This window comes from Lycium ferocissimum, chromosome 4 (genome assembly GCF_029784015.1).
Source record: "Lycium ferocissimum isolate CSIRO_LF1 chromosome 4, AGI_CSIRO_Lferr_CH_V1, whole genome shotgun sequence".
In the NCBI taxonomy this organism is placed as follows: domain Eukaryota; kingdom Viridiplantae; phylum Streptophyta; class Magnoliopsida; order Solanales; family Solanaceae; genus Lycium; species Lycium ferocissimum.
In genome coordinates this window covers 30,371,470-30,398,371 of record NC_081345.1, presented here as the reverse complement: position 1 = coordinate 30,398,371, position 26,902 = coordinate 30,371,470, and the positions used below count along the sequence as shown (strand labels likewise).

The following is a 26,902-nucleotide window of genomic DNA, read 5'->3' as shown; positions in this document are numbered from 1 at the left end:
AATTATTTAATTGAAATGGATATCAACCTGTCGGTATACATATAAATATTAAAGAATTTAAAAGAAAAAATTTAGAATCAAAATATTAATTTTCCCTCATATTCTTACTAATTTTATTTTACATTGATGAACAACTTTCATTGTCATGATAATGAGAAAAAAGTCCGACTTTTTCCATCTCAAAGACTTAATTCCATCAACTCTATTTTTTAATTATAACTAAAGTGATGGTACATAAAATATATTTTATATATGTTGTTATATATAATAACAATTATAATATTTTTAAAAGTTATTTTTAAAATACAAACCTTAAAGATTGGCTAATTAAAATGAATAGACATGTTCGACCCGTACATCGCACAGGCATGTATTGCTAGTATTTCTAATATATATAAATGGCCAAGCTGTACGAACACTGCAATGTCAAAGTGTACAAATAGCTATGTAAATTGTACAAAAAGGTGGGACCAACACGGACACATGTTATTGCGTTCACTTGCTCTTTGGAGATGGGACACATGTCCATATTACCAATGCACTATAGAATATAGATCATTTGTTTTCTTGCTTTTTGCCATTGTTTAAAAGCTTTGTTCTTCCTTAATTTATCGTTGTCGTTTTTCTTCTTCGTATATATTTCCTCCATCCCCAATTTGAGTATCTTAATTTAAGTAGGCACAAAATTTAGAAATAAAAGGAAATATTTAAATCTTATAATCTTAAATTAAAGATGTATATAATGTAGTCATGTACTAAAATGTCCTTTAAATCTTGTATTTTTAAACTTGCCGAATATAATATTTGACTTGTCAACTTACTAAATATAAAAAAGTGACACTCTTTTTTAGACAACCAAAAAGAAAAATAAGACACTTAAATTGAGATGGAGGGAGTGCTACTTTTGAGTCCATTTCATTTTCTTTTATAAAAAACAAAGTGAAGGTCATGGGGGTAAAATTTATTTATTAGCCAATAAAACTGATAGGTAGAAAAAAGGTAGTTACATATGAATATAATTCCTTGTGAGATTTTCTATTTGTATCAAACAGGACAAATTGAATTTTGAAAAATCATATTCGTTGATTCACCAAGTAAATTGTGCAATGATATATGCTTTTTTTTTCCCTTCAAATCAGAAATAGATAATATCATGTATTTATAATTCATCCTTCCGATATGTTTTTTGTTTATTTTAAAAATAAATTAACTGTAGGAAACAAAATCAAAAAATTAAATGTGAATTTGTTGAAATTCACTTGACAAATATGTGTGTAAGAGCTAATATTTTCCAGTCCTGTACATGGGAGAATTACAAGATTCATGCTAAATTATTTGGAAGAAAAAGAGATTCACAATAAAAATTTATACACCATAAGTACAATTAAAATAAAATATCAACAACAAGAACAACAACAACTCAGTATGATTCTACAAGTACGGTTTGAGGAGGATGAGTGTACGCAGACAAACACATATACAACAAAGAAAATCTTAATGTATTTAGTCATCATGTTTATTTTTTATATCTACAAATAGAAATATCAAGTTAGAGTAATTGCATGAAAGCCAAATACAATTCTTTCCATCTCAAAAGAAAATGTTTTAAAATGGATGAAACTTACTTGCATTAACGTTAATGTTAGTAGATATATTTAATTTTTAAACTCCATTTTTAATTATAACTAAAATGATCATGATAAGTAAAGTACAATTAAGATGTTATTAAAAGTTATTTACAATATACAAATCTTAATAGCCAAATTAACCATGTTGGGCTCCGTGCATCGCACGGGCATACTTTGCTAGTCTATATTTATGAGAATAGTAAGTATCTAACGAAATAGTCTGATGGGGTATACTGTATAGTAGATGAGGTAATAGGTCAAAGAATAATCGAAATAACACACAAGTTAATTTGAATAATATGTTTATCGAAAAAGAAGAAAGAAGTGGTTAAATTATATCGTTTTCTTTCTCGTTTCTAGTAACAAAGCTCTTTAAATTTTTACCGTACTAAATCGATCATTACATTTTCTTAACAATCTAGTGCTGCGATTGAGGAATGGACTAGATTGCTCCCTAGGTGTATTTTCATATTACAGCATCTTGAAGGGTCCAGAATTGTTTTCAAAAGCATGGGAAAGCCCTTCTATTCAATAAAGGATTATTCTTATATACATTGAGTATCTTTTGCACCTATAGCCGTAATTTAACTTCTTGTAGTAGTAATTTGTTTTATTTTTCATGTTTCTACTTTCTTGTAACTATTTTTAGGTGACTTGATGGTATAACTAAGCCCCCCGTATGGCTATAAGAATTATCCACTTTATTACCGAAATTTTTTTTTTTTAAATACATAAAAAAAAATATTTATTTGGTATGAATTTCTATTATTAGAATATAACTCGAAGTTGTATTAGAATACCAAAAACTCAAAAAACTTTATTTTCAAAATTTTTCATTTTTTTTACAACTACATTTCACCAAAAGCGTACAAACACAACTCCAACTCCAAAATTAGTGAAATTTTTTTTGGTATCTATGGACAAACGGGGCCTAAAATTCTTCTACACTATCGATATATAAAAGTTATACTCATTGATTAATACTTAGAATATCACACACAGAAACTTATGTTGCTGTGAAAAAGAGCATGCTCCTGCCTTTTTCACATCATAAGATGTAAGAATGCAGCTGTACAGCTAGTAACAGAAAAGAACAATCCTTTAGTTACCACTACAAGTCAATCAAGTTAAAAAAAAAAAAATTAAAAAAAATCCACGAGCATTTGTTTTTGGGCCTGACCCACCACCCTTTATCTGCCTCCACTTTACAATAAAGCTAAAGTAAGAAATAAAAAAATTAAAGAAGGGGTCAATAAGGGGAAAACAAAATACAATACAAAGCTTCTCAACCCCACAAGAAAGAAATACTACTACTACTAAGTAAATGTTACTGATCAGTTGACAATGATATATTGGTTTCTTCAACCTCTTATGAGAAAAAGCAAAATAAAGCCTTGAAAGCCTTCAAGAAAGTCTCGTCTTTGTGCACAAAAAAAGGAAAAATAAACAACTAGTATTGTACTAGAGCAAAAAGTTGTGAGAGAGATACCGACAAAGAAGAAAAAAGATCGGTTTTTTGTGACGTTATTTGAAGAAAAAAAATTTGATGATGTGCTGATAGAAGAGCCAATAATTATCATCAGTATTAGCAAATGATGGCTGGAACCCCTACTAATTGGTGGAGCATGATTATGAATGGAAACATGCACCCACAATCTCATTATCAGAACTTCTCTTCTTCTTCTTCTTCTTCTAATTCTTCTTCCTCACATTTTTATGGAGCTGATAACCCAAACCAAGAATTCCCTCGTTCATTGAGCCAACTACTTCTGTAAATATTCCATCTTTAATTTGTCACTCTCTTTTTTTCCTGTCATGTTTACGTAGCTTGGTTTAATTCTTGTTTGCCTTTGTCAAGTTTAATTTTAAGGCTGAAAGTTTCAGCAGCGGATCCAAGATTATTTGAAGTTTATGATGTTTGTATCTGAAAGTTTATTAGTAATATGTACATATTCATTGATTTTTCAACAAATTTACATAGTTTGAGTCAGAATTATTAGGTTCTGCTGAATTCATACTTCTCATGCTAGCTCCATCCCTGCAAAGATTCAAAAACTTCCCCTTTTGGTTGAGCTAATTAAATTTGTAGCATGAGTAGAGACAAATACAGGATCTAGATTAATTCAGTAGGTTCAAAATAAGTATGAATTTGTCATAGGTATATATTTTTAATGTTTTTGTGTCTGTATATATAGTTCGAGTCAAAAGTAATGTATCCAATTGAACTCCCGGAATCCACCTTGAAACCGCCTTTGATTATAAGATTTGTGTTTTGTATCTTCGCGTATATTACCGTGTTAGCTACGACTCGCTAGGTGATTTTTTCCCTTTTAATTGTACAGTTTGTCCCTATTTAAATTGCAGGAGTGGATTTTCGGGTGATCAAGAAAAGTTTGGTATAAGTCCTTTTCATGAGGCTGGGAATTCAGAAGACCAAACTTTGAATTCCGTGCATCCATCAGCTACTAATTTTAGGGTTCCTGTTGCTGATGTAAAGCCAGAGCTGGGCCAATTGTACGATTATCATCATCATGTCCAAAATGAATTCCACGCCGCGTCACTACAAGAAAAACTGGAATTACCAACTGATTTTACTAGACCTCTTACTTCTAATTGGTCTCCACAAGACTTACCTTCACCAGCTAGCTCTTGTATTACCACAGGTTTAAGCCATAATCTTTTGAACTTCACCAGTCATAAAAACAGCAAAGGGCAACACAAGCATCAACGTCCAGACCATAATTCATCCGAGGTAAGAAATTTAAAAGTAAATAAAAGGTAGAAGGTACTATAAAGTAGTTTGATTTCTCCATCTCATCTACTAGCATTTATACAAGTCAATGAGTTCATCATTAAAATTTCAAACGGAGAGAAAGTGATATACTATATAATAAGCCAAAACAAGTTCATGATTAGCATTAGGAATTTAATCATACAAAAAGTAGAGCTGCTTAGTGATATTCACTCTGAAATTAATTTTTTCTGAGCATTTTTTTAACTCACTTTTTTTGTTGACGTCATTAACTTCTTTTATGCATCCATTGAAAGTGTAACAGCACAACCAGTGGTGGGATAAGTAAGAAGGCTAGGGTTCAGCACTCTACAGCCCAACCATCTCTAAAGGCAATTATTATCTCACCCTTCCTCCTCTATCTAACTCTGTACACCAAAATCTTTTATTTCACTGAAAAATGTGCAACTGAAAATTAAAGTACTTAATTAACAGAATTTTGTTGTCTTTTTATTTCGAAGCAGGTAAGAAAGGAGAAGCTAGGGGATAGAATAACATCACTTCACCAACTTGTTTCTCCATTTGGAAAGGTAAAGTAACTAGCTAGGGTGTAACTCTGTCCACTTACAAATGTATAATTTTTTCTACACCATTCGGCTAGAGTTTTTTTTTTTTTGGCCCCCATCGGCCATCTCTATGAGCGGAGTTTTTCATTAATCAAAGAGGACATCGGATTAAGTTAATTGACTTCTATAGTAATCCTAGTTTATTAATATAGGCATACCGGCTCAATAACTTGTTATGATAGTTAAAATGCACCGATAGATCAGCCAAATTAGGACTGAAATACGACAGAGACTCCTATGAGGGGCAGCAGTGGGGTGACGGTTGGTATATACAAGTGCTAAGGCTCAGGAATGAGTTCACTGCTATATGACTGACTGGCGATTATTAATGATTCTGGTTTCATGCCGGAGAGTTGTAGCATGCGTAGAATTTATTTATGGTGTTGTCAGTGCATGTAAGTTTATTTCAAGTAGTTAACCTTAGTACTCTTTATAGAGTATCTCTTAACTTGTACTGCGTATAAATTAGCCTTCTGCCCAGTTCCCATGCTGGTTGGCAGAACTGATCACTGAAAAGAATGCCAGGAATAAACAAAGAGAAAGATTGAAATAGTACAATAGACTAATTAATTTGAAGCAATTTAATTGCTGATACGACAGTTGATAGTTTCTATATTCTGGAAATTAACACATTTAGATTCCCTTTAGCTTTAGTCTTACCCATCAAGCCCTGTCTAAAGTTTTTCTACACAAAAAGAAAAAAAGAGAGAAAAAGAATAATATGGCTTTAATTTGTGTTGCTGACTTAGACAGACATGTCATGTTTCTCTTTTGCAGACTGATACAGCCTCCGTCCTGTCAGAAGCTATTGGGTACATTAGATTCCTCCAGGGTCAAATTCAGGTCTCGTTTTTCTTCCTTTTCTGTCCTATTTTTCATGCGTCTTGCAAAGTTCAACGACAACAATCTAACTTATGTACATCAACGTCTTTCAATGTGTACAAATTTATTGATTTTGACTTGCTATAATATATTATCCGTCTAATTTTTCTAGTTATTAATCTTACTAATTATTTTGTACTTGAGCCTTATAGTTGTACTTTAAATAACTTAATGGTGTGAACAACTTTTATATTGCAAATGTATATAAGTAGAAAAAAATATATCTGAGTTATATCTTTTGAGGGTAAATATTTATCATTTTAGTTTAACATGTATAGTATTAATTAGAACAACACGAAATTTCGACAGACTTTTCCGGCAGAAATTTGAGTTTGCGAGGTAAAGAGGGTTAGAAACGAAAACGTTTTCGACAAGCCAATTTTCGTGGAAAATTCTCATTTTCTATTGGCACCGGTAATAGCATATCAGTTGGTACATTTTTTATAAGGTGATCAATTACTCCATAATATTTATTATGGAAATTTATTTGTAATATCTTATACCGTACGTGACTGATTATATTTTAATTTTTTTTGCATAGTAAGTTAAAGATTATCTCTAGTGTACAGTAGTCTATATTTCAGAAGCCCTTTTTAATTCATGCTGTAAATATTTAGGTACTTTTCTTCTGTGGTGCACCTATGCAGGCATTAAGCACTCCATACTTGGGCAATGCATCAGGAAGCATGGGTCACATTCCCCAACAATCAGTAAGTATCCATTTTATATACACTATGAGCGCATTTTCTTTCTCATTTTCCAACGCACGACCAAGATTCCTCAGCTCGCACTCTCATTTATACACGTGCGACTGACTAATCATATGTGATTAATTGGTAAATTATGAAGATTATCTTTTTTCTTGAATTCAAGAAAATAGTTATTTGCTGCCAAAACAGCTTGATATACCATGATCGCTTTATTGGATCCCTCACCAAAAGCAAGCTATGTGAGACTTTACATTTGTAAAGCAACTGTTATCAAAATGTTCTGTTCATAAAAAGTGACCTAAAGTAGAAATGAACTTCTCGACTTCATGAACTCCAACAATAATTGGTCTTAGAGCCCGTTTGGATTGGCTTATAAGTTGCTGAAAACAGCTTATCAGTTGTTTTCAGCTTTTTTGAGTGTTTGGCTGACCAGCTTAAAGTCATTTTGTGCTTAAAATAAGCAAAAAAAAAAATAATAATAATAATAATTGGGCCCATTTAGCTTAGCTTATCTAAAGCAGCTAATAAGCTGAAAATAGCTTATAAGCCAAAAAAAATAAGTTGGGGTAGGCCAACTTATTTTTTTTACAGCTTATATTGTTTTCGGCTTATCTTCCTTTTTTTAAGCCACGTCAAATAATTTCTTAGCTTCTTCAGTGACATGATTTCATAAAAAGTTTAAGAATGCGTATAATATAAATTTGATTCTTATGATCTTAAATTAAATTGTGTAATATACTAAAAATACTTTTTGAATATTGCAATTCAAAACATGTCATGCATGTCATGCTTATCATTAAGAGTAATTAGTAAAAAATGAAATGTTAAGATTAAGAACTTATCAAATCTATAAATATGATATTCTTTCTAAAACAGATTAAAAAGAGGTAGCTAAATTTATTATAGTCATGAAAAAGGGCTAAAGTTTTCTTCTCCTCTAGATACTGATTTGAATTCTAATTCCTTTTCATCTAGTTTTTGGATGGTAATTGCCTGAAAAGGAGGCCAGCATATAAGCAGGTACTGTATAATTCTGTCTAATGCTTGCATGTGCCATTACTAGTGTCGCAACTAGCAAATTAATATTTGAAATTATTCTACTCAAGATATATAGCCGTCCATAACGATTATTCTACCACATTTATTTCGTATTTACAAACTGCAAATAAACTCTTATAGGATTCTCAGCACAAAGTGAAGGATTTAAAGAGTAGAGGGTTATGCTTGGTTCCAATTTCTTGCATGGCGAATGTTGGAAGTGACACTGGCGCCGATTACTGGGCTCCAGCTCTCGGAGGAGGATTTTGATGTTACCCGCATTTTACTCTGATTGGATTTAAGTTATATATACACTGACAGTGTAAATGTTGCTGAGTCGACGATCGAACTGATGATAAGTCGAGCCTCTACGTCCTCATGGAGTCAAAGATATAACATCAGAAGCAGTCATTCTCAGTATGAAAGTCAGAGCTGACTGTTTGTGATGCTATTTTGCATTTGAAATCGGGTCAAGGATAAACTGGTATTGTCCAATGTACAATATGGCTCTATTTTCTTGAATTTCATGAATAATCATACAACACTACAAGCTAGTTCATAAGTGTTGTGTATATGTAACTTGGAAATTCGTGGGTACAATCTACATACCGTTTCAGGAATTTTATCTTTCTTGCAGCACCATTAAACCCGTTACTCTTAAATATTTTATGATCGAAAAATGCACCTGGGACCAACTCTGAGGACCAATTACAACTTTAGTTCAAGTATACATATAACTAAGCTTTTGACGTTAGGTCAAACTCAGCCTTCACATTGAGTCAAAATTGGACGTATCATTGCTCAAATATCCAGAAGTGGATTATATTTTGATGAAAATGACAAGATTACGAAGTGATATCTAATAAAGGTAGCACCAGGGCGGCTCAACGCTACTGGTGGCCTAAAGCCAAAATTTGATGAGAGGCCTTAATTTTTTTTTTAAAAGAAAAAGTTATATAATAGTAATATATATTTTTTATTTTGAAATGCAAAGTAATGAATAATGTTGGATTTCTCACTAATTTCCTCATCTTCTTCTAGAATAATATTATCATCTAGTTCAACCGGGTTAGTACCTTGTTCATCTAAAGAACACTCTCCTATATTTTTTGATTTTGTTGTTTTATTTTTTGTTAAAAGTTTCTCAAGAGCTCTATTTTGGGATTGTATCAAAGCTTCATCTTTTCTTTTTTCGCTTAAGTTTTGAATGAGATGATTCATTTTTTCTAGTTGACATATTTAGTTTTCAATAAATTATAAAAGGACAATATATACCTACGTAACAAAATATCAAGAACAGCAACTTTAATCAAAAAAATAATACCACAAAAATTGAAAAAATAAGAACATGTTGCTTCATAAATTTTCAATAATGTTTGATATCTAGGAAAATGCAAATCAATAAAAAAAAAAATTGCCACATACTTGATAATTACTCCCACTGCTCACTTTTACTTGTCCAGTATTCTAAAAATATATTTTCACTTTTAGCATTTCAAAAGAAGACAATATTTTTTTCTGTTTTACCCATATTAATTATTCATTTCAAATCACTTTTGAAGTCTATTAAAAACATGCACCAATTAATGTGGGTATCATGGTAAATTATGCACTTCATTTATAAATTCTTAAGGGGTGTGCAAAGTCCATAGTGGATAAGTAAAAGTGAACGGACGGAGTAATATCTAATTATTCGTGATATCTAATTAATTCTTGTTTCTTCCTAAGTGTTAAACCCGACCCTAATAAGTTGTCACAAAGCTTCAACTTTGATTTGAGTGAAGCATTGTTATACATTTCATAACTGATTCGATTTTGGTAACTTTGGAATGATATAATGGTGTACTATCTATCACTTGAAAGAAAATAACTTTACGTGATATATGGGGTTCGTCTGTTGACGACATAACGCAACCTTCTGTGAAGGCATGGCAACTATTCGTGAAAAATACTTTCATAAATTAGACCTATTGAACATGTTAATTGCTCAACATGTTGTGATATATCTTGAAGAGAGTTTGTAGTAATTCTATATTTCAGAAATGAGAAATGAATTTCCAAACTTAGAATAAGTAACCAAGAAATTTTTGGACAGTATATTGAATGAGTAATTCATCATAAGATTTTGTTGTGTATATATATTTCCCGAAACATAATGATTGGTGCATCATTGGTTTGGTGGGGAACCCGTAACTCGTAAGAAGGGGAGACGACCGCCGAATTATATAGAAATCACCAACACGAACACAAACGAAATTTTGAATTGCATCTAGAAATAAAAGAGCAACTTATGTGAAAAAATAAAGTTGATTTTTTGGAATTATATATATCATAGATTTTTATGGAACCATTCTTCTTTTTGCTTTGGAAATCAGCAGGATATATAGCCAACAAGTCAGTAGCAATCTTGAGTTCTGTGTCCTTTATAACCACATTCTCCACATGGTGGTCCTAGGATTGGTCCTTGAACTGGTTTTCTATATCTGTAACCTTGTGTTTTTCCTGCTAGCATAGTCAATGGTTCTCTATGTGCATCAATCACTCCTAGAGACCTTTGACTCTCTTCCTGTGCAGTCATTGCATATGCCTCATTCACAGTCACACCAGTTCCTTTTGCCAACAAATTACTTCTTATATTGCTGTAACTTTCATTTAATCCTATAAGGAATTGTATCAGCCTTTGAGACTTGAGATGATCTGCGTACTGTTTGGATTCTTCACAACAAGATGGCAAGGGAACCATCACATCCAATTCATCCCATATCTCCTTCATCTTAGTGTCATAGCAAGTAAAAGAATCATTGGCTTGTTTCAAATTTACTATTCTTTGAACATAAGTGATAAATCCTTGTAAGGTTAGATCTATCAAATCTTTCTCTAAATTCTTCCCAGATCTGTCTAGCACAGCATACATAATGCTAGCTATCAATTCACTAGATACAATACTTCCTATCCATGATAATACTATTGCATCACATTTTTCCCACAAGTCTTCTAAATCATCTTTGTACTTACTTTTTATACAAGTTCCATTTATGAATCCAAGTTTACCTTTTCATCTCAATGCTAATTTCATTGATCTACTCCACAATGTATAATTTTCTGGTCCTTTGAATTTTGTTGGGATCAAAACAAGTCCAAGTACATCAGATGGTTGCAGATACAAAGGATGATGATGATCGATTGTGTTTGTTGCTTCTCCTGTGGTACTTGAACTTCCTGTCATGTTTAAGCTTACTTCAAGCTTTGATTTGTTACTCTCGAATGGAGTTTTACTGATCTAGATAGTGATCGTGTGTAACCTGCTCTGATACCGTATGAATTTACTGAATCAACACCATGAGATGAACTTCAACTCATCCATGGATGCTCGACATTTTGGAGGGAAAAACAGTTAGAGAGTAGGAGAGGAAAATGTGTATTGTATTTCATTCAATCTCATCATTACAAGTGACTGGAGTATATATGATTGTAACTAACATGCCAGCTGTGTACAGCTGGCCATGATTCACATGTGACTCTTCCTAACACATCAACTAACTCTAACTAACTTTTGAACAAATCAGTGTATACTCTGATATACACTTGATATACAGAATATTCCTAGTGATATACATCATATTCCAACAAAGAAGTTCTAGAGTAGCCTAGTGTATAGTATCTTAGTTAATTATCTTGAAGAAATATCTAGATTTTCTAGAGTATTACTAGAAGATAAAGTTAACTAGATTGTTCTTGTAGATGTATCTAGAAGAGTATCTAGAACCATCCATAGAAAACTATAAGTAGGGATGGTCTTGTAAATTTGTAATTCAACTCAATACAAACTCAAGTCATTCAAGCCAATTGAAGAGAGCCTAGCAGAAGGTCTGCCCGATTTAAGTTTTCTTATGCTATTTCTCTACAACTTATATAATCAAAATTGAAGTATATGAAGAATGACTTAATAATGGCTTTATCGATCCCTTTCTTTATCTCTTTATTCTTATACGTATGTTTATTTCGAGTTCGAAACAAAAAGAATATGCGTGCGCTCACTGCTTATTCGTCGGTTCTGCCTTGGTTACGGGTTGAATGTTGGCAATTCAAATGGAATGATGAATGTTAAATTTGGATTAGATTAATGCATAGTACTATAGAATCATCTAAATTCAACTAAATTCTTCTACACGTAATATGCACGACAAATCAGACACTAATTGCCACGAAATTAACAGTAATTTCCTTTTAGTAAGTAATTTATATATGGGGGTGTGGGGGCGGCGAAATTAAGGAGCAATCCTCGACTATGAACTTTCTAATTGCCTAGGTCATTCCACTTTCGTTTCCACTAGCAAAAGGTAAACAATTTTAAAATGAAGACTTTTAGTAGTTCCTCTCTATCCAATAATTTCTGTTTGAAATTTTAATAAAATATCATCTGAGGCATATATGAGACGATGATAAGAAACTAGTTAATTCTTAATTTTATCCTTTTATAAAAGTTGACAATAAAATAAGATTCGTGCTGGGGATATTTGTACTTGTGTGTTAATGGCAATGTTAGAAAGTCAATAAGCAATTATGCGCCCATTATTTAATCCCAACAATACATCGGGACATCCAAAAAGTGAAATGTGCGTACAAAATGTGAGGCTTTGACAATATTTTTAAAGATGTTTAACAAACATCGAAAAGAAGAAAAAATATATATGTGATTAAAGATGGTTCAATACAATCATCAATTCATGATCAAGCCAAAATATTTAATTTAAAAGAAGATAGTAGCATTATGTTGTCTACTTGTGCTTTTCTAAAGGACTAACAATATATTTGAATTCTTATGCAAACCCGGATAGTGACAGTTAGGATTGGCCAGTAGCGGCTGCTATCACGTGGATTCAGAATTTAAAATTTATAAATTTTTATAGCAATCAATTTCAAGTTAATATATAATAATACTTGAATTTACAATCAATCAATATTGTACAGAATTTGAACAAAAATTGCTAGATTCATGTGAAATAGTACATATTACCTTGTAGATCCGCCGGGTTGTACTGGCCAATTTCAATTTCCCTTAGCAAGTACAGTAATAATTGGCTGCCTATACCTGTCCCTCTCCATTCCCCCAACCTTTTCTTTCATTTGTAAGTGGTTGGGCGGCCAAACGTGTCCTTATGTACAGCAAGAGCACAAAACGACACAGCTAGGTTTTATTGATGCTGAAAATAACCAGTTACCTAGTTGAGAAACTAGGCCAGGAAGAAGCCAAGTAACTTTCAAATTATCGTTGGTTCCAAGTTCCATCAATATAGGTTCTGACACTTTTTAAAATTTTAACGTGTGTACTTATATATACACACACATGGAAGATTTTTAGTTACAAAACCTGAGATATTAAAAGTGAAAATGTTGGCATTAGTAATGAATAATTCTGTGGAAAAACACTATTTTCTGCTAGTGAAAGTTTTCTGCATGCATTCAGTCAATTTATGCACAGTGAATTGGTCCCTAAGAAACCCCGAAAGGGAAGACTTGAATTTTAAAACAATGGATAGGATTGAACCTAGCTCCTACTCGATGAGATGATACAATATTATTACTCATATATTTGTCGTTCAATAGAATTTAATTTGGTTACTAACAATACCTCACGTGTTTATGGCCATCATTTAAGCTACCATTATCGCTTATCAGAATCTCCAACAAGCATCCGATACGGTTAGAATGTTGAATTCTCTTATTAATCTCTCGTCAAGTGACCAGCTGGTTAATTCAACTTACGTGGACATAATTTGATTTCTATACTAGGTAAAGAATTTTTGTTAAATAATCTAACTATATCATATTCGTATTCTCTTAAATCTTAATGAGTATATATGTATATAATAGACTCCGACAAGTTTTGAATGAGACGAGTCCCACTGATTCTTTCTACCTTTTAATTGTACTATATAGAACAAAATATTCATTCTAACTTTATTCCTTATTCATTTGTTTGGTATTTTGGGGTATAATGATGATAATGGAGCTGAAGTATTTTCATCATGTCTATTGTCAGTCGGTAGCTGGAAATCCAATTATAGAAAGAAACATGGTTTAGAATATCCAAAGAACAGCAATGCAATATCTAACAAACGACTGTGTCCTTACTTACTACTATCACTTTCAGATTTCAACTAGTAAGTGCTCCAGCTTTCGAGGTTAATTTCACTACTTAAGATAGATTTAACGAGTAAAATGTAAAGTGAATAAAAAACTTATCTAAACTCTAAATAAGTCTAAATTACTGTGTTACTATATATAAGTGAAAAGGAGATAAAAGAAATGATCCGACTAATTCTGTGTTTCACAATACTATCAATTTATCATCTACGACGGATTAACTCATGAGTTCGCGGATTCAACTGAATTTATTGCTTGGAACCTTGTATATATGTGCACATAACAAGTAGTAGTATAGCATTGACGATACATAATCACTTAACTTAGGACATGCAAAATATAAATTCTAAATTGCCTGACATTTCTTTTTCTTCTTCCATTCTAAACAAACCAAATTTTAGGAAACTGAAGAGAATATAACATATCGGTGACGGACGAGAACTTTGGGCTCCTTATAAGGCTTGGGCAGTCCTCCTCTCTTTGAGCTAGCTTTTGAGTGTGAGTTAGACCCAATGAACGAAACTGCTGAAGACTTAAAATAAAGTAAAAAGATGGCCGAGAAGAAAAATATGACGGCCCATTTAGGAGTCCGGAACCTAAAGGGTATAAAAATACACGGTATAAACTAAAAGGGGGCAGCCAAAAATTTATATACCAAAAGGGGTATAACGTGGGCTGATCCACGTTATACCCCAACTTTTTTTTCATTTGTCAGATTCACCAAACTGAAAAAAAAATAAAAAATTTACGTATAACGTGGACTGATCCACATTATACAAATAATTTTGTATAACGTGGATCAGTCCACGTTATACCTTTCATTAATTTTTTCCCCCGACGTTTTACAAATAGTTTGTAAGACGTTGCCTCTATTTAAATCATATTCGTGTTTTTAATAAAAAAAATTTATTGATTTTTTTAATTTTTAAAGCATATAGTTAATTTTAGTGAATAACTCAAATAAATATTTTAACACATGCAATAATTAAGTATGTGTTATATATACGAACAGAAATAAAAAAATAAAATATAAATTAAATAAACGTCACACATTAACTAAGTAATAAATGTTAAATTACATGATAACTATTAAACGCACAAGACATGTTATATATTCTTGGAAGATTACATAAGGAAACAACAATCGTACAAGTTAAGAAAAAACATAAAAACCAACAAGCAACAACAACTACCGATTTACGTGATGCGGCGATTCTTGTTATGACTCCGTTTGCTTGCACGTACTACACTTTCTAGCCATGCGAGCAGGAGCTATATCCATTTCATTCCTCCTTCTAGTTGTAGTCCGTGTTCGAAGTTCGCTCGTATTCGTTGTTTGCAATTAACCGAAGAGAGAAGGTGGCAATATGCCTCATCACCCAACGGTGAAAATTTCACCGTACGTTTGCTTGTAAAACCGTAACCGTAGTACTTGCTAACATATCCTTTGGTTGAATTCCGCGGATATCACAAAATTTAATTGCATGCGAACATGGCAAATGGTAGTTTCTCCACTTCCCACACGAACACTTTTCCCTTCTACAGAGACTTTATGGATATTTCCGCCCTTACCTTCGTGTGCAAATGTCGAATCTCAAAGACCCCTTGATTGCATTGTATTGCTCGCATGTCACTATGCTTTGGGACCTCTCCCGGTATTCATCAAACTTCTTTTTCAACGGCGCGCCAAAACTTTTTATCCGCAATCAACAAATCAGCAAGGGTGCTTCTCTCAACAAACCGATCAACAAGATTTTTAAACGTATAACGGACCATGGCAGTAGTCCACGAGCTTTCTTCAATAAACCATTGTAAGACTCGGAGACATTCGTTGTCATAGCCCCCCACCTATGACCGTTGTCCTTATGCAATGTCCATTTCTCCTCCGGAAGAGATTTTAACCACATATACGCCTCGGAGGTGACATTGTTTTGATTTGTTCCATCCTCATTTTATACTTCTTCTTCTCGGTGCTCCGTAGCCGCCAACCACATTAGGTTCTCGAGGTCACCGTTGAGGAACTTTTTATTGAAGTTGTTTTTCAAATGCCGAACGCAAAACCTATGGTGTGTGGATGGTAGTTGTAACCAATCATGTGTTTGGACACATTGCAAGATGCCCTGATGACGGTCAGAAATAAGTCCAATTCCTTGTCTCTCACGAACAATATGTCTCCACAACAACACAAGGAACCACGTCCAAGACTCAAAGCTCCCACGGCAACAATAGCATATGCAAGTGGAAAAATGTTATTGTTCGCATCAATTCCAACAAAGAATTAGCAGCTTCATCTCATACTTACCGTACGTATGAGCACATCTACGTGAGATGACAAAGCCCGCAACTTTTGAATCGTCGATCTTGGTTTATAAGCCTAGAAAAGAAACTTGAAGATGTGTTCACCTTGCATTGTAATTGATTGGTGCTCCCACTCAACAACGGTCCCCGAATTGAAATATTTTAAGGCAGCCATGTATCGGGGCAATGTCTTGAAAGAGGTTTCAAAATCACCACATACCATTTCAATAGCTTTCTTACGCCCTTTTTGTGCTTTATAACTAGAGTAAACAAATGCAATCCTTTTATTTTTTCCGAATCGGCTTAATCTTGATGTATGGATCGACCATAATATATGGTATCAACGTAGTAGCAATTATGTGACTGCTCAAATTGAAATGATCCTTTCCGTAATCATCCGCGAGACAAGCCGTGGTGGAGATCCGCTTTGCTTGCCTTCCACATACCACTTGAAATTTCTTCTAAAAAACGGATCATCCACTCACATCCCAACATATGACGCTTGCAAATAACCCTCCAAAAATTTACCGTTGACCGATCACAAATGAACTCTTTTCTTTTCTTTGAGACAATATTGTCTCACCTGCGCTTTTCATTTCCTGCTTGTTCTGAAATAACATACCTAATTGCATAATACAAGGAAAATTATCAACCCCCTAAAAATGGGCAAACAAATAAAAAGAATATTCATTGCCACCATACTTGTCACACCCTAATTTCCGATAGGGCATGATGGGCACCCGACCCTTACCTAGGGCCGAGCGAGCCCGTTGACTTTCGTAATACTCATAATCATACTGGGCCCGCAAAACATGACATAAGCACATAATGAAAATTTTTCGGAGACAAACATGCTTTTCATCTTTTTCAAATCAAATAAAATCTGCAATCGTATGAAATCTATAATATAATGCACAACAATACTTCGGCTTATATAGCCGCCCAAAACAAATTCGTAACATAATGCATAATAATACACGCTTACATAGCCGCTTACAACCGACGTCTTATACACACGACACGTTTGCAAAGTCTCTACCATAACTCCGGATACCATAACAAAAGCATTCGACTCGGCACCTTTCAGGGGAAATGGAGCTCGCCCATCCAGGAACCTCTTCTTCTTGATATACTGTGCGCCGAAACGCGGCTTCGGAGAAAGGGGGTCGATGAATATGTCTTGAGCATGTAAAGCATAGCATACGGAAAACGACGTCATACCGAAGTAAGGAGTACAAAAAGTGAGCATAATGACGAATACCAAGTGCTCGCATCTCAAAACACAAATCGTACATCAGAGGTACAGAAGACAAATATAATAATCAGAATGCCAAAATGCTTCCTTCCTGAAATACGAATCATGCATATCAATGTCATGTATCATATCCGGCCCATAATGGGACTAAGTGACATAAGCGAATAATCATCATATACATACCGTAACACATCATAACATCATAACTTATCATATGAGGTGACATTAACCGATGTGGGATTCGCCTAAACCAATGTGGGATTGGCCTAAACCAGTGTGGGATTGGCCTAAACCAATGTGGGATTGGCCTAAACCAATGTGGAATTTTGCCTCATCATTGGGTTTGCCCTTGTATTGGGTTTGCCCACCATAAACTTCCGATACCAACCGATCATATTCGAGAATACATATACATAACATATAACAGCGAGGGACTCGGTAAACAATCATCATATCATCGTATATCACATCATATCATCGTATATCATATCATATCATCGTATATCATATATAAATCGCTACGCGGTCCTTAAGCCGGAACCGGCGGACGAACGTGGTCGCCGCTCCGTATCCGGGCGCCACAACACATCATACTTTCGAATATTGTATACCTTCGAACACATCGTACTCCGTATCACATCATATATCATATCACATCATACTCTAAAACACATCATACTCGGAATATAGCATAGTGCGCACGATAACATCTCCCGCCGGACTCGGCGAAAGATGTAATAACTCGAATCGTAAGTAACCATATGCATACAAATCACTTACAAAGGCCCAATGGGATAATCCAAAAACTCGTTAGTTCAAAACCGAAACAATAGTCAAATCAGGTTTTCTTCCGAATATCACTCGGGAACATATCAAACCGAACTTCAGAAACCATAGTTACGTATCCAAATCACATGCATAAAAATCCTCATTTCAGACTCAACCGATAAATAAGTATTCATACTCAGGGGTCGGAAAGATAGTCATATTAAATTCTTTCAAAAATAGGTCGTTAGAACCAAACATAGAAAGTCGCGGGACCCACGGACGAGCGTCAACCCAATCCGGGCCCGCCTATGAAAATTAAGGTCATTACTCGTCATGAAATCATTTGCGAAGATATCAAAGCGATCCGAGCCCTTTCTTGAAAGTTACGGGCGTTCGTAGTTTCGGAATCGTTTAGGAACAAAACTCTTTTGAAAACAAAACTCTTATGAAACCTTAGAAATTTAGTCATACAAAAGACATAAGGATCATAATTCGGCTACATTAAGAATACAAATATCAAGAAACAAATAAGAATCGTTTGCGAACTTATCAGAGCAATCCGGTTCTGTCTATGAAAGTTACGGACAGTTTTAGACATAAGATCCTTTCGGAACAAACCGTTTATAGCATTTCAAACCAATCGTATCAAAGACATATGGTTCATAGCTTAACCACATTGAGGGTGCCAACATCAAGAAGCAAATATGAATCGTAAACATGTTCGGATTTAAGAGTAGAATTACCCCCCAAGGCTCATAACATATCACAACTTAGTTGCGTCTAAGACATGCCAAAAGGAAAGAAGGATAAGCTTCACATACCTTGATTGCTTCCTAAGCTAATCCAAACTCAAGTCTCGGCTTCTCAAAATCTACAACACATCAATAGACACCAAACATTGGTCATAGGCACTTCGGAATCCCATTTTAAGCTCGCACTTTATTTACGAAATTTGGGCGGCATTTCAAATTCAAATTCAACACCCGAGAATTTAACTCGCCAATTCTTCAACAACAATACCAATAACCATATAAACAACATCAATAACCAATTCAAAACGCATTCTAATATTAGTAATTCTTTTCCATATAATTTGACAACATTCCATTCATTCAATTCGACTACATGCGTTCAAACCAACATCGACGTCCACATATTCAAATACTAATCCGAGATCATTCAAATAAGATTCAAGAATGCTTCCAACAATCCACACAATATTCAAAACAACTCAACCATTATACTACCTTACCCGAAACTTCCAAATGCCATAAGAACAACAACAATACATTTCTTTCTTCCAAAATCATCCACTACTTCAACAATCCACACATTCACAACATTATTTCCATAGATTCAAGAAACTACATTTAATTCACATTAACTTCCATAACAAACCAAACGACTATAACTTCGATTTGAACCATTAAACTTTCATTTGAAATCATAGAATCCACAACACAACATCAAACATACTAAAGAGAATTGATTCTTCACTTCTACACAACATAGCATATACTGCGGCCAAATCCACAACAATTACAACTTCAACTTGAATCATTCAATGCCTTCATTCTCATCACATAATCCATGACAACAACAACAAAAAATACTAAGTAAAATTTGTTCATTCCCTAACACACAAACACCCATTTTCGGCCAACACCTCCACCCACAAATTCCATGATTTTCATCACTTCCACACACTATAACAACACCCAAACATGCTAAATACAATTAATTCACTATTTTACACAACACACACTTGTACACGGCCACACATACACACACACTACACTTCCACATGCATAATTTCATGAACTTCATTCATTTTCACATACCACAACATGTACAAACATCTATGAAAACATGTAAAGAAGACTAAACCTCACCTCTTTCCATCCATCTTCTCCATTCGGCTAGGATGAAAACTTCAAAAACAAACACTTTGCTTGCTTCAACAACAACTCCATGTTGTTTAGGACCTTCCAATGAGTTGAAAAACATGAAGAAAATAATTTTTTTGGATGAAGAATTTTGGTCTTGCATTTTTTTTTTCCATGGCCGAACCTCCCTTGTTTTTCTCTTCTACAAGGTTCTTGAAATTTCTAAAGAATGAAGAAAGATGAAGATGACTTAATTATCATCTTTTACTACATATATAATTTAGCCATGTGGCCCATGGCCCACACCCCACACATGGCCACATATGGCCATTTTCATGAATTATCAAGTCTCCAAAATTTCACTTTTAGCCCTTAATTTTCATGAAATGCTCAACTTTCCATAATTCACTTTTGACCCCAAATTTTTCTTATTCCAATTTTACCCTTAACACTCTACGCCAATGAAAAGATGAATATGCAACTTATGCACTTTTAACAAAATCGGAAGAAATTACAAACTTGTCCTTAACTTATCATGACTAACTCGGATTATCCCAATGTACCAAAATACGAGATATAACAATACTAAACTTTGATCGATAAATTCGGGTTTTTTACAATCCCAAGTGCGGATCGAGCCCGGACCGTCATCTCTCATGAAAGCAAAAAATCCGAGCCTTCTTCCGTGTTATCCAAATACGGAATCGCATTAGAATGGTAGCTAACGTTACCATCAACGAAAACGGTAATGTCTTCGTAAGAATGACTATCATCATGGATAATTGATCGTCAAATACATTTCGTATGATCTAATGGGATATCACTATCTAACTCGTCGGAGTGATCATTAGCTACATCATTATTGCTAACAATTTGTGTGGCGAGTTAATATGGGATTTTCTTCAAAATCGTTACACCTACAAACATAGGAAAATTCAAGGGGTTCAAATCTCAGAAACAATTAATTAGAAGTCTCCTAGTTTAAGCGAAAAAAACATCGTTATATTTACCTTTCTGTAAATGACTTCACTTGAGTAGGGCGATATCGAACTATACTCCCGCTACCTAATTCACTTGTATCTGGAGCACTACTCGGTCCAGGAATATCATAGCTACGCATAGTCTGACCAAAGTTATGTGATTGGCTACCAACTCCTACCATTGTTTCTTGTTGAAGTCTACCTCTTTGAAGCCCAATATTCATAGCGGGAAGATACGTAGTATCCCGAATATCAAACTCATCGTCAGTGGGTGCTTCAACATTAGTAGAGTGTTCAACAGTTGCATACATGTCAAGTATCGCTATACTAATATGATTGCTAAATATATCAGGACTTTGAACAAATAACGATAAGGAGTCATCGTCCGAAATAAGAGTTTCCTCGTAAATGGGAAATCCCCTAGCCATAATTGATGTTAGATATCGTCCGGTGATAACCCCTTTGAACGGTTAGGATCGATTATGGCCATTTTGCTATGAAAACACGTTGTAGACGATCGTATTTGAGGGAAATTGGAAACCTTTGTACGGCTCCCGCACGATGGTTATATCTCGGCTGAACCTTCACACAACTTCACCACCCCAATATAAGTTAACTCTTACATAATTTTCCGCCATATTATTTTCAACGAATACAAATGTAAAAATTAATGGAGAATGCAAGAGAAGTGGAGAATTCTTGAAAAATGAAATCTACAAGGAAGAAGTGGAGAATTGAGAGATATGCAGAATACAAATCTAAAATTAATGGAGAATCTGTGAGAAGTGGAGAATTCTTGAAAAATGAAGTCTACAAGTGAGAAGTGGAGAATTGAGAGATATGCAAGAATACAAATCTTAAGCGGTATATAAAACAAATGATTCACGGACCTTTGATTGTCATAATGCGATCTTTGAAAAAATATATTCTTGTTTGATTTTACGAATGCATGCTTGATTTGACGATTGCATGGCAGATTTGACGACTGCATGCATTCTGCGCCTTAACAACAAAAATTTTACAAATTATTTTAATATTTTGCTTTTACAGCTACATGCGTGATTTGTATTGCAAAGGATTCTAAAGTAAAAAATTTTCAAGAATCAATTATTGCTACGTTGGTAGGCCAAGTTCAACAAAATGAATTGTTGCAAAATGTAGGCAGACCAACGTTTTGCAACAAAATGAATTGTTGCAAAACGTTGGCAACAAAATGAATTGTTGCAAAACGTTGGCGGTTTCTTTACAACAAAATGAATTGATGCGTAAAAATTTTAAAGAATTGATGCATGAAAATTTTTATATACAGAACGTTACTTTGTGCGATCGTTAAATCTACCATGTAGTCGTAACATCAAGAATGCAATTGTTTTTCTTGTAAAACATTATCAAGCATTCAAATCTAACCTTTATTTATTGTAAAACGTTGCAAGTATTCAAATCTAACCTTTATTCAACACAAAATATATATTCTTCAAAGATTACATAACTATTGAGATTTGAGATAAATTCAATAATTCATAAAAAATTAATTTTTACAATGTCCCTTCCCCCCCCCCCCCCGTGCCACACCGAGTTTTCTTCATTTTGATCTACGTTGGTTACCCCGTCTGTTACCTGATTGGCGTCCTCTACCACGCGCCGCAGGTCTTGGTACATTAGGACGTTGATGACGAGGCACTTGCATAGTAGGTGGCTCAACATGCTCTGCCGGTGTTGTATAATTGGGAGCGAAACTCAACATCGTCCCCAGAGAGGCAGCAGCCATGGACCCTGTATTAATGCGGCTAAACATCTCTGCTATTTCCTTCGCTTCATTAGACTTGGTTGGATCTTGGATAGTCTACGGCCAACTCCGTACGATTCTTGATGTCAAAGCCTAAAAAAAAAAATTAAATAACAAGATTTGATAGTGTCTAAGACACCTATAAAGACATCAAACATCTAATGGAATGTAATGTACGTACCGATTTTGCCTTTTGCACACTTCGCCATGTGTTGGTATCCTCTATGCACATTATGCGCAGGATTTCCTATAAAAGTGCGCGAGTGACGTCGATACCAACAAAAATACTCTGATAATGACTCTGGGTCTTGAGTTTCATACTCGACCAGAATTACCCTTTGTGGACGATTTTCCCACAAAAACTCCGTTTGTGCAAAATTTTCTTAATCCTCCACTGTTATAGCATACCGTTTGTCACGTTTGTAATGAGAAGGATCAATCTCGGCACATGGTCCGGAATATGTTGCTTCTACCGAACTCGTCTCGAGAACGCGGTGCGGCGTGTGCCACTCTCTCGATAGATCCCACAAATAAGGGGAACTCCGCGCCATCCAAATATCTGGCCACGCCGACAGCACTCAGGGAGTCCATTAATGATGGCCTCTGAATAAGGCTGCCACACAAACTACGATAGAAAGAACATAAAATTACATGATAATAAAATAAATAAATTACACATAAGCGTAACAATTATATCAAAACGCCATTAACAACCATAATTATGATAAAATACCGACCATCGTTAGGTTGTCCAATACATCCCTACATATGGGTAGCACAACACGTGCCTCATTTTCGCGAGCTTTACGATGAGTCCACTTTCGTGCAAGAGCCGTGTGTGGTGAAGGGCCACAGGTGGTGGTGCATCGGTATAATTCGCTCCCAAGCCCAAACCTATATTAAAAATTTAAAATAAATACATAAAACCTTATAACTATCAAATAGGACAACAAATAAAATTATATAATTTTAAAGGTCACGTACCGCAATAAGGAAATGAATCCACACACATCCTTGGCTTTCTTCAACGAAGCGCGGCATAAACAAGTATACAAATATGACAATGCGTACCGCTCCCCAAGCTTGTCTACTCATTGCTCTAAGGTCACGCATGTCAAGCAAATAGTCTAAATTAAGTAAGTCACCGGACTTATCCGGAAAATATCGTGCCGCCACAAAGCCATAGCAAGTACAACCTAACCCGCTGTTGCACAACAATTTCTGGGGTCTGATCTGTAATGTCATCTAAGCCTCTAATATATTCAATTAATTTATTTAGTTCTAACCTACTAACACCATTAAAACAATCCAGACCGCGTGCCCAACCAATAAGCTCACGGATTAATTGTTGCACCCAACAAAACTTATATTTCTAAGCATTAACATCATTCAAGGGATTACCATCAACAACCATGCCAAACATGATCTCAATATCTTGTAATGTGATGGTCGCCTCACCCGTACGCAGATGAAATGTGTGCGTCTCAGGACGCCATCTCTCTATAAGTGCAGTGATGACTGCCCAATCATATGATACACATCCTACCTCTACTACTCCCCTAAATCCACACAGGCCAAAGTAGTCAAGGATGCGAGGATGAAAAGGATGACGCTTCACGTGCTTCCAAAGTCGGTATCGCGCGGCGTGGAAATAGGCATCCGGTCGGTCCTCTCAAGGCACCATCCCACACCTATGATCGATGCTTCTCCTGGAGTGTTAACACATCATACACTTCTGGCCCCGGATGTACGCATACCCGTGGAAGCTCCATACCTTAGATAAAAAAAAAAAAAAAATTAAAGTCCAGATCAAGCTATTTGGAGTAACTTACTATTAAAAAAAAATTATTATTCCAATTTTAGCAGAACAAATATGCATTTGGCTAGATAAAGTCGACTTCCATTCGCCTTATTTAGAAACCACTGATAGTGGACCACATTAATACCTATAAGGTATAGACAAAATAATTATCCACCCACTTAGACTTAGGTCCCATATAATAAAGCATTATCATGACATTTTAAGTATCTTTTTTTTGGGCTACTGAGGTATCAATTAAATTTCACTTTTCTAACTATATAAATATCACATTAAAGGTATAACAATTCACAAAAATAATGTTGGACCGTTGATAATGTTAGCCACTTAGGAGTAGATCTTCCTAAAGCTCTTATGTAAATATCTAAGCGCACTAATTTTTAATTGGAGAAAACATGTATTCAGTTGAGCATTGAAAAGGAAACACATGTATTATCGATAAGAGTGTCACCAAATCAGCCAAATTTTATATAACAATCCACAAAAATAGCAGTAACATAACAACAAATTTCTTCAAAAGTGCTACTAAACAAATCAGACCTTTTATATAATAATGCTTCTAACAATCATATCTTAAGTTCAAATTAAAATAACACAAATAAGACAAACATATATCTTATACGTATTTAAATAACACAAATAAAAAATAACAATTAAGATATATAAGACAAACAAATATTCTACATCTACTAGAAATATACAATTATATGAGCTAGAAAAAATACCTTAATTTAGATAGCAACAAAAGATAAGGATGAAGAAGTTGCTCCAAAAATTAGACTGTAACCGCAAGGTTTTAAAAGAAAATAAATGGAGGAGAAGGAAAAGGAGAAGGAGATGGAGGCGGAGATCAAAATTCTGTAAGTTTAGAAGATGGAGGAAGAGGCGGAGGAGACGATGAAAAATTTAGGGCAACAACTGAATGAGAGTCGTGTCGCACCACGTTTTACAAAAATATATTTGTAAAACGTGGACTGATCCACGTTATACAAATAATTTTGTATAATGTGGATCGTAAAACGTGGGCTGATCCACGTTATACAAAATTATTTGTATAACGTGGATCAGTCCACGTTATACAAATTTTTTTTTTTTTTTTTTTCGTTTGGTTCATCTGACAAAGTGAAAAAAAAAAAGTTGGGGTATAACGTGGATCAGCTCACGTTATACCCCTTTTGGTATATAAATTTTTGGCTGCCCCCTTTTAGTTTATACCGTGTATTTTTATACCCTTTTGGCTCCGGACTCGCCCATTTAGGGCCCCCAACTAGTTTCACAATAAGTTACTTCACTTCTTAATGACAAATTAAGCATGAAATTAGCCCGGCCCATCGAATAGCTGTCAACTTCATTATTCAATTCCAAGCTCAATTCTGCATATACATTGGAGGATTTACATTACTGATTTTAATTAGCTGTGGATTGATGGGGTTGATTGATTGATTGGGTACACTAATTTCCATTTAAACCAGCAGACCACAGATTGACAGTGGTGTTATTTGTCGTACATAGACCAGAAGTATTGTTGTTTCCAGTAAGACAATAATCTAATTGAAATGGAATTCACTACAAACATAGTTCGAACGATTAACACAGCCAAGATGGTTGAATTAAGGATACAACTTCAAACAAGATACAAAATCTGGTTGTTGCAAAAAAAAAAAAAAAAAAAAAAAAAAAAAAAAAGAAAGAGTAACATAACATAATACAACCTCAACTCAAACAAATAAAGAATCACAATCTTGAATTTACATGGACATGGATTGTACTTGGGGAGCTTCATTCACTTGTTGGTTCCCATAATGCTGCTGAGCAACTATACCATTCCACCCTGCACCACATTTTTCACACCCCTGTTAGATATTTATTTCTTTCTTGTACACCCAATTCACTGACTTACAACAAGGTCAAGATTGTGGATTAGAGTTTCATTGCCATCTAGCAACAAAAATATTTTTATTTGTTCGATTCAAGAAAAAGAACTAGCTTAGTATGTGATAGATTGTAAATCATTCATTTACAATAGTTTAAGCTTTTGGATGAATAGTACATTAATAGTATTTAGGTATCCATATCAACTCTCTTTTTTTTCTTTTCTTTTTTTTTCTCCCTTTAGACAAATAAAATAATTGAAGTTTTTCTATTTGGAATTGTGTTAGGTCTAATTTCTATCACTTTGATTGGATTATCCGTAACCATATTTACAATATAGGCATGGTTATTAGTAAGCGAAGCCATGATTTTAATTTTATGGATTTCGATTTTAGAACGATGACTTCAAGTGTTAATAACGAATTCTAAACTTAATGTTTGTACATATTTAATGTATAATTTTGAACATAAACACA

General features: G+C 34.4%; 1 protein-coding gene across 2 annotated transcripts; it reads left to right on the top strand.

Moving 5' to 3' along the window:
- The first annotated feature begins 2,919 nt into the window (after positions 1-2,919).
- On the top strand, positions 2,920-8,235 carry LOC132052233 (transcription factor bHLH68-like). 2 transcript variants are annotated; one of them, XM_059443672.1, is made up of 8 exons: positions 2,920-3,399; positions 3,993-4,380; positions 4,677-4,751; positions 4,884-4,949; positions 5,763-5,828; positions 6,515-6,577; positions 7,553-7,597; positions 7,757-8,235. In XM_059443672.1, exons 1-8 carry the CDS (start codon positions 3,221-3,223, stop codon positions 7,883-7,885), a joined length of 1,011 nt encoding a protein of 336 aa, XP_059299655.1. In that variant the 5' UTR covers positions 2,920-3,220; the 3' UTR covers positions 7,886-8,235. The 2 variants fall into 2 exon arrangements, with proteins under 2 accessions (XP_059299655.1, XP_059299656.1); XM_059443673.1 differs by lacking the exon at positions 7,553-7,597 and having other exon boundaries at positions 2,921-3,399.
- Positions 8,236-26,902: the final 18,667 nt, after the last annotated feature.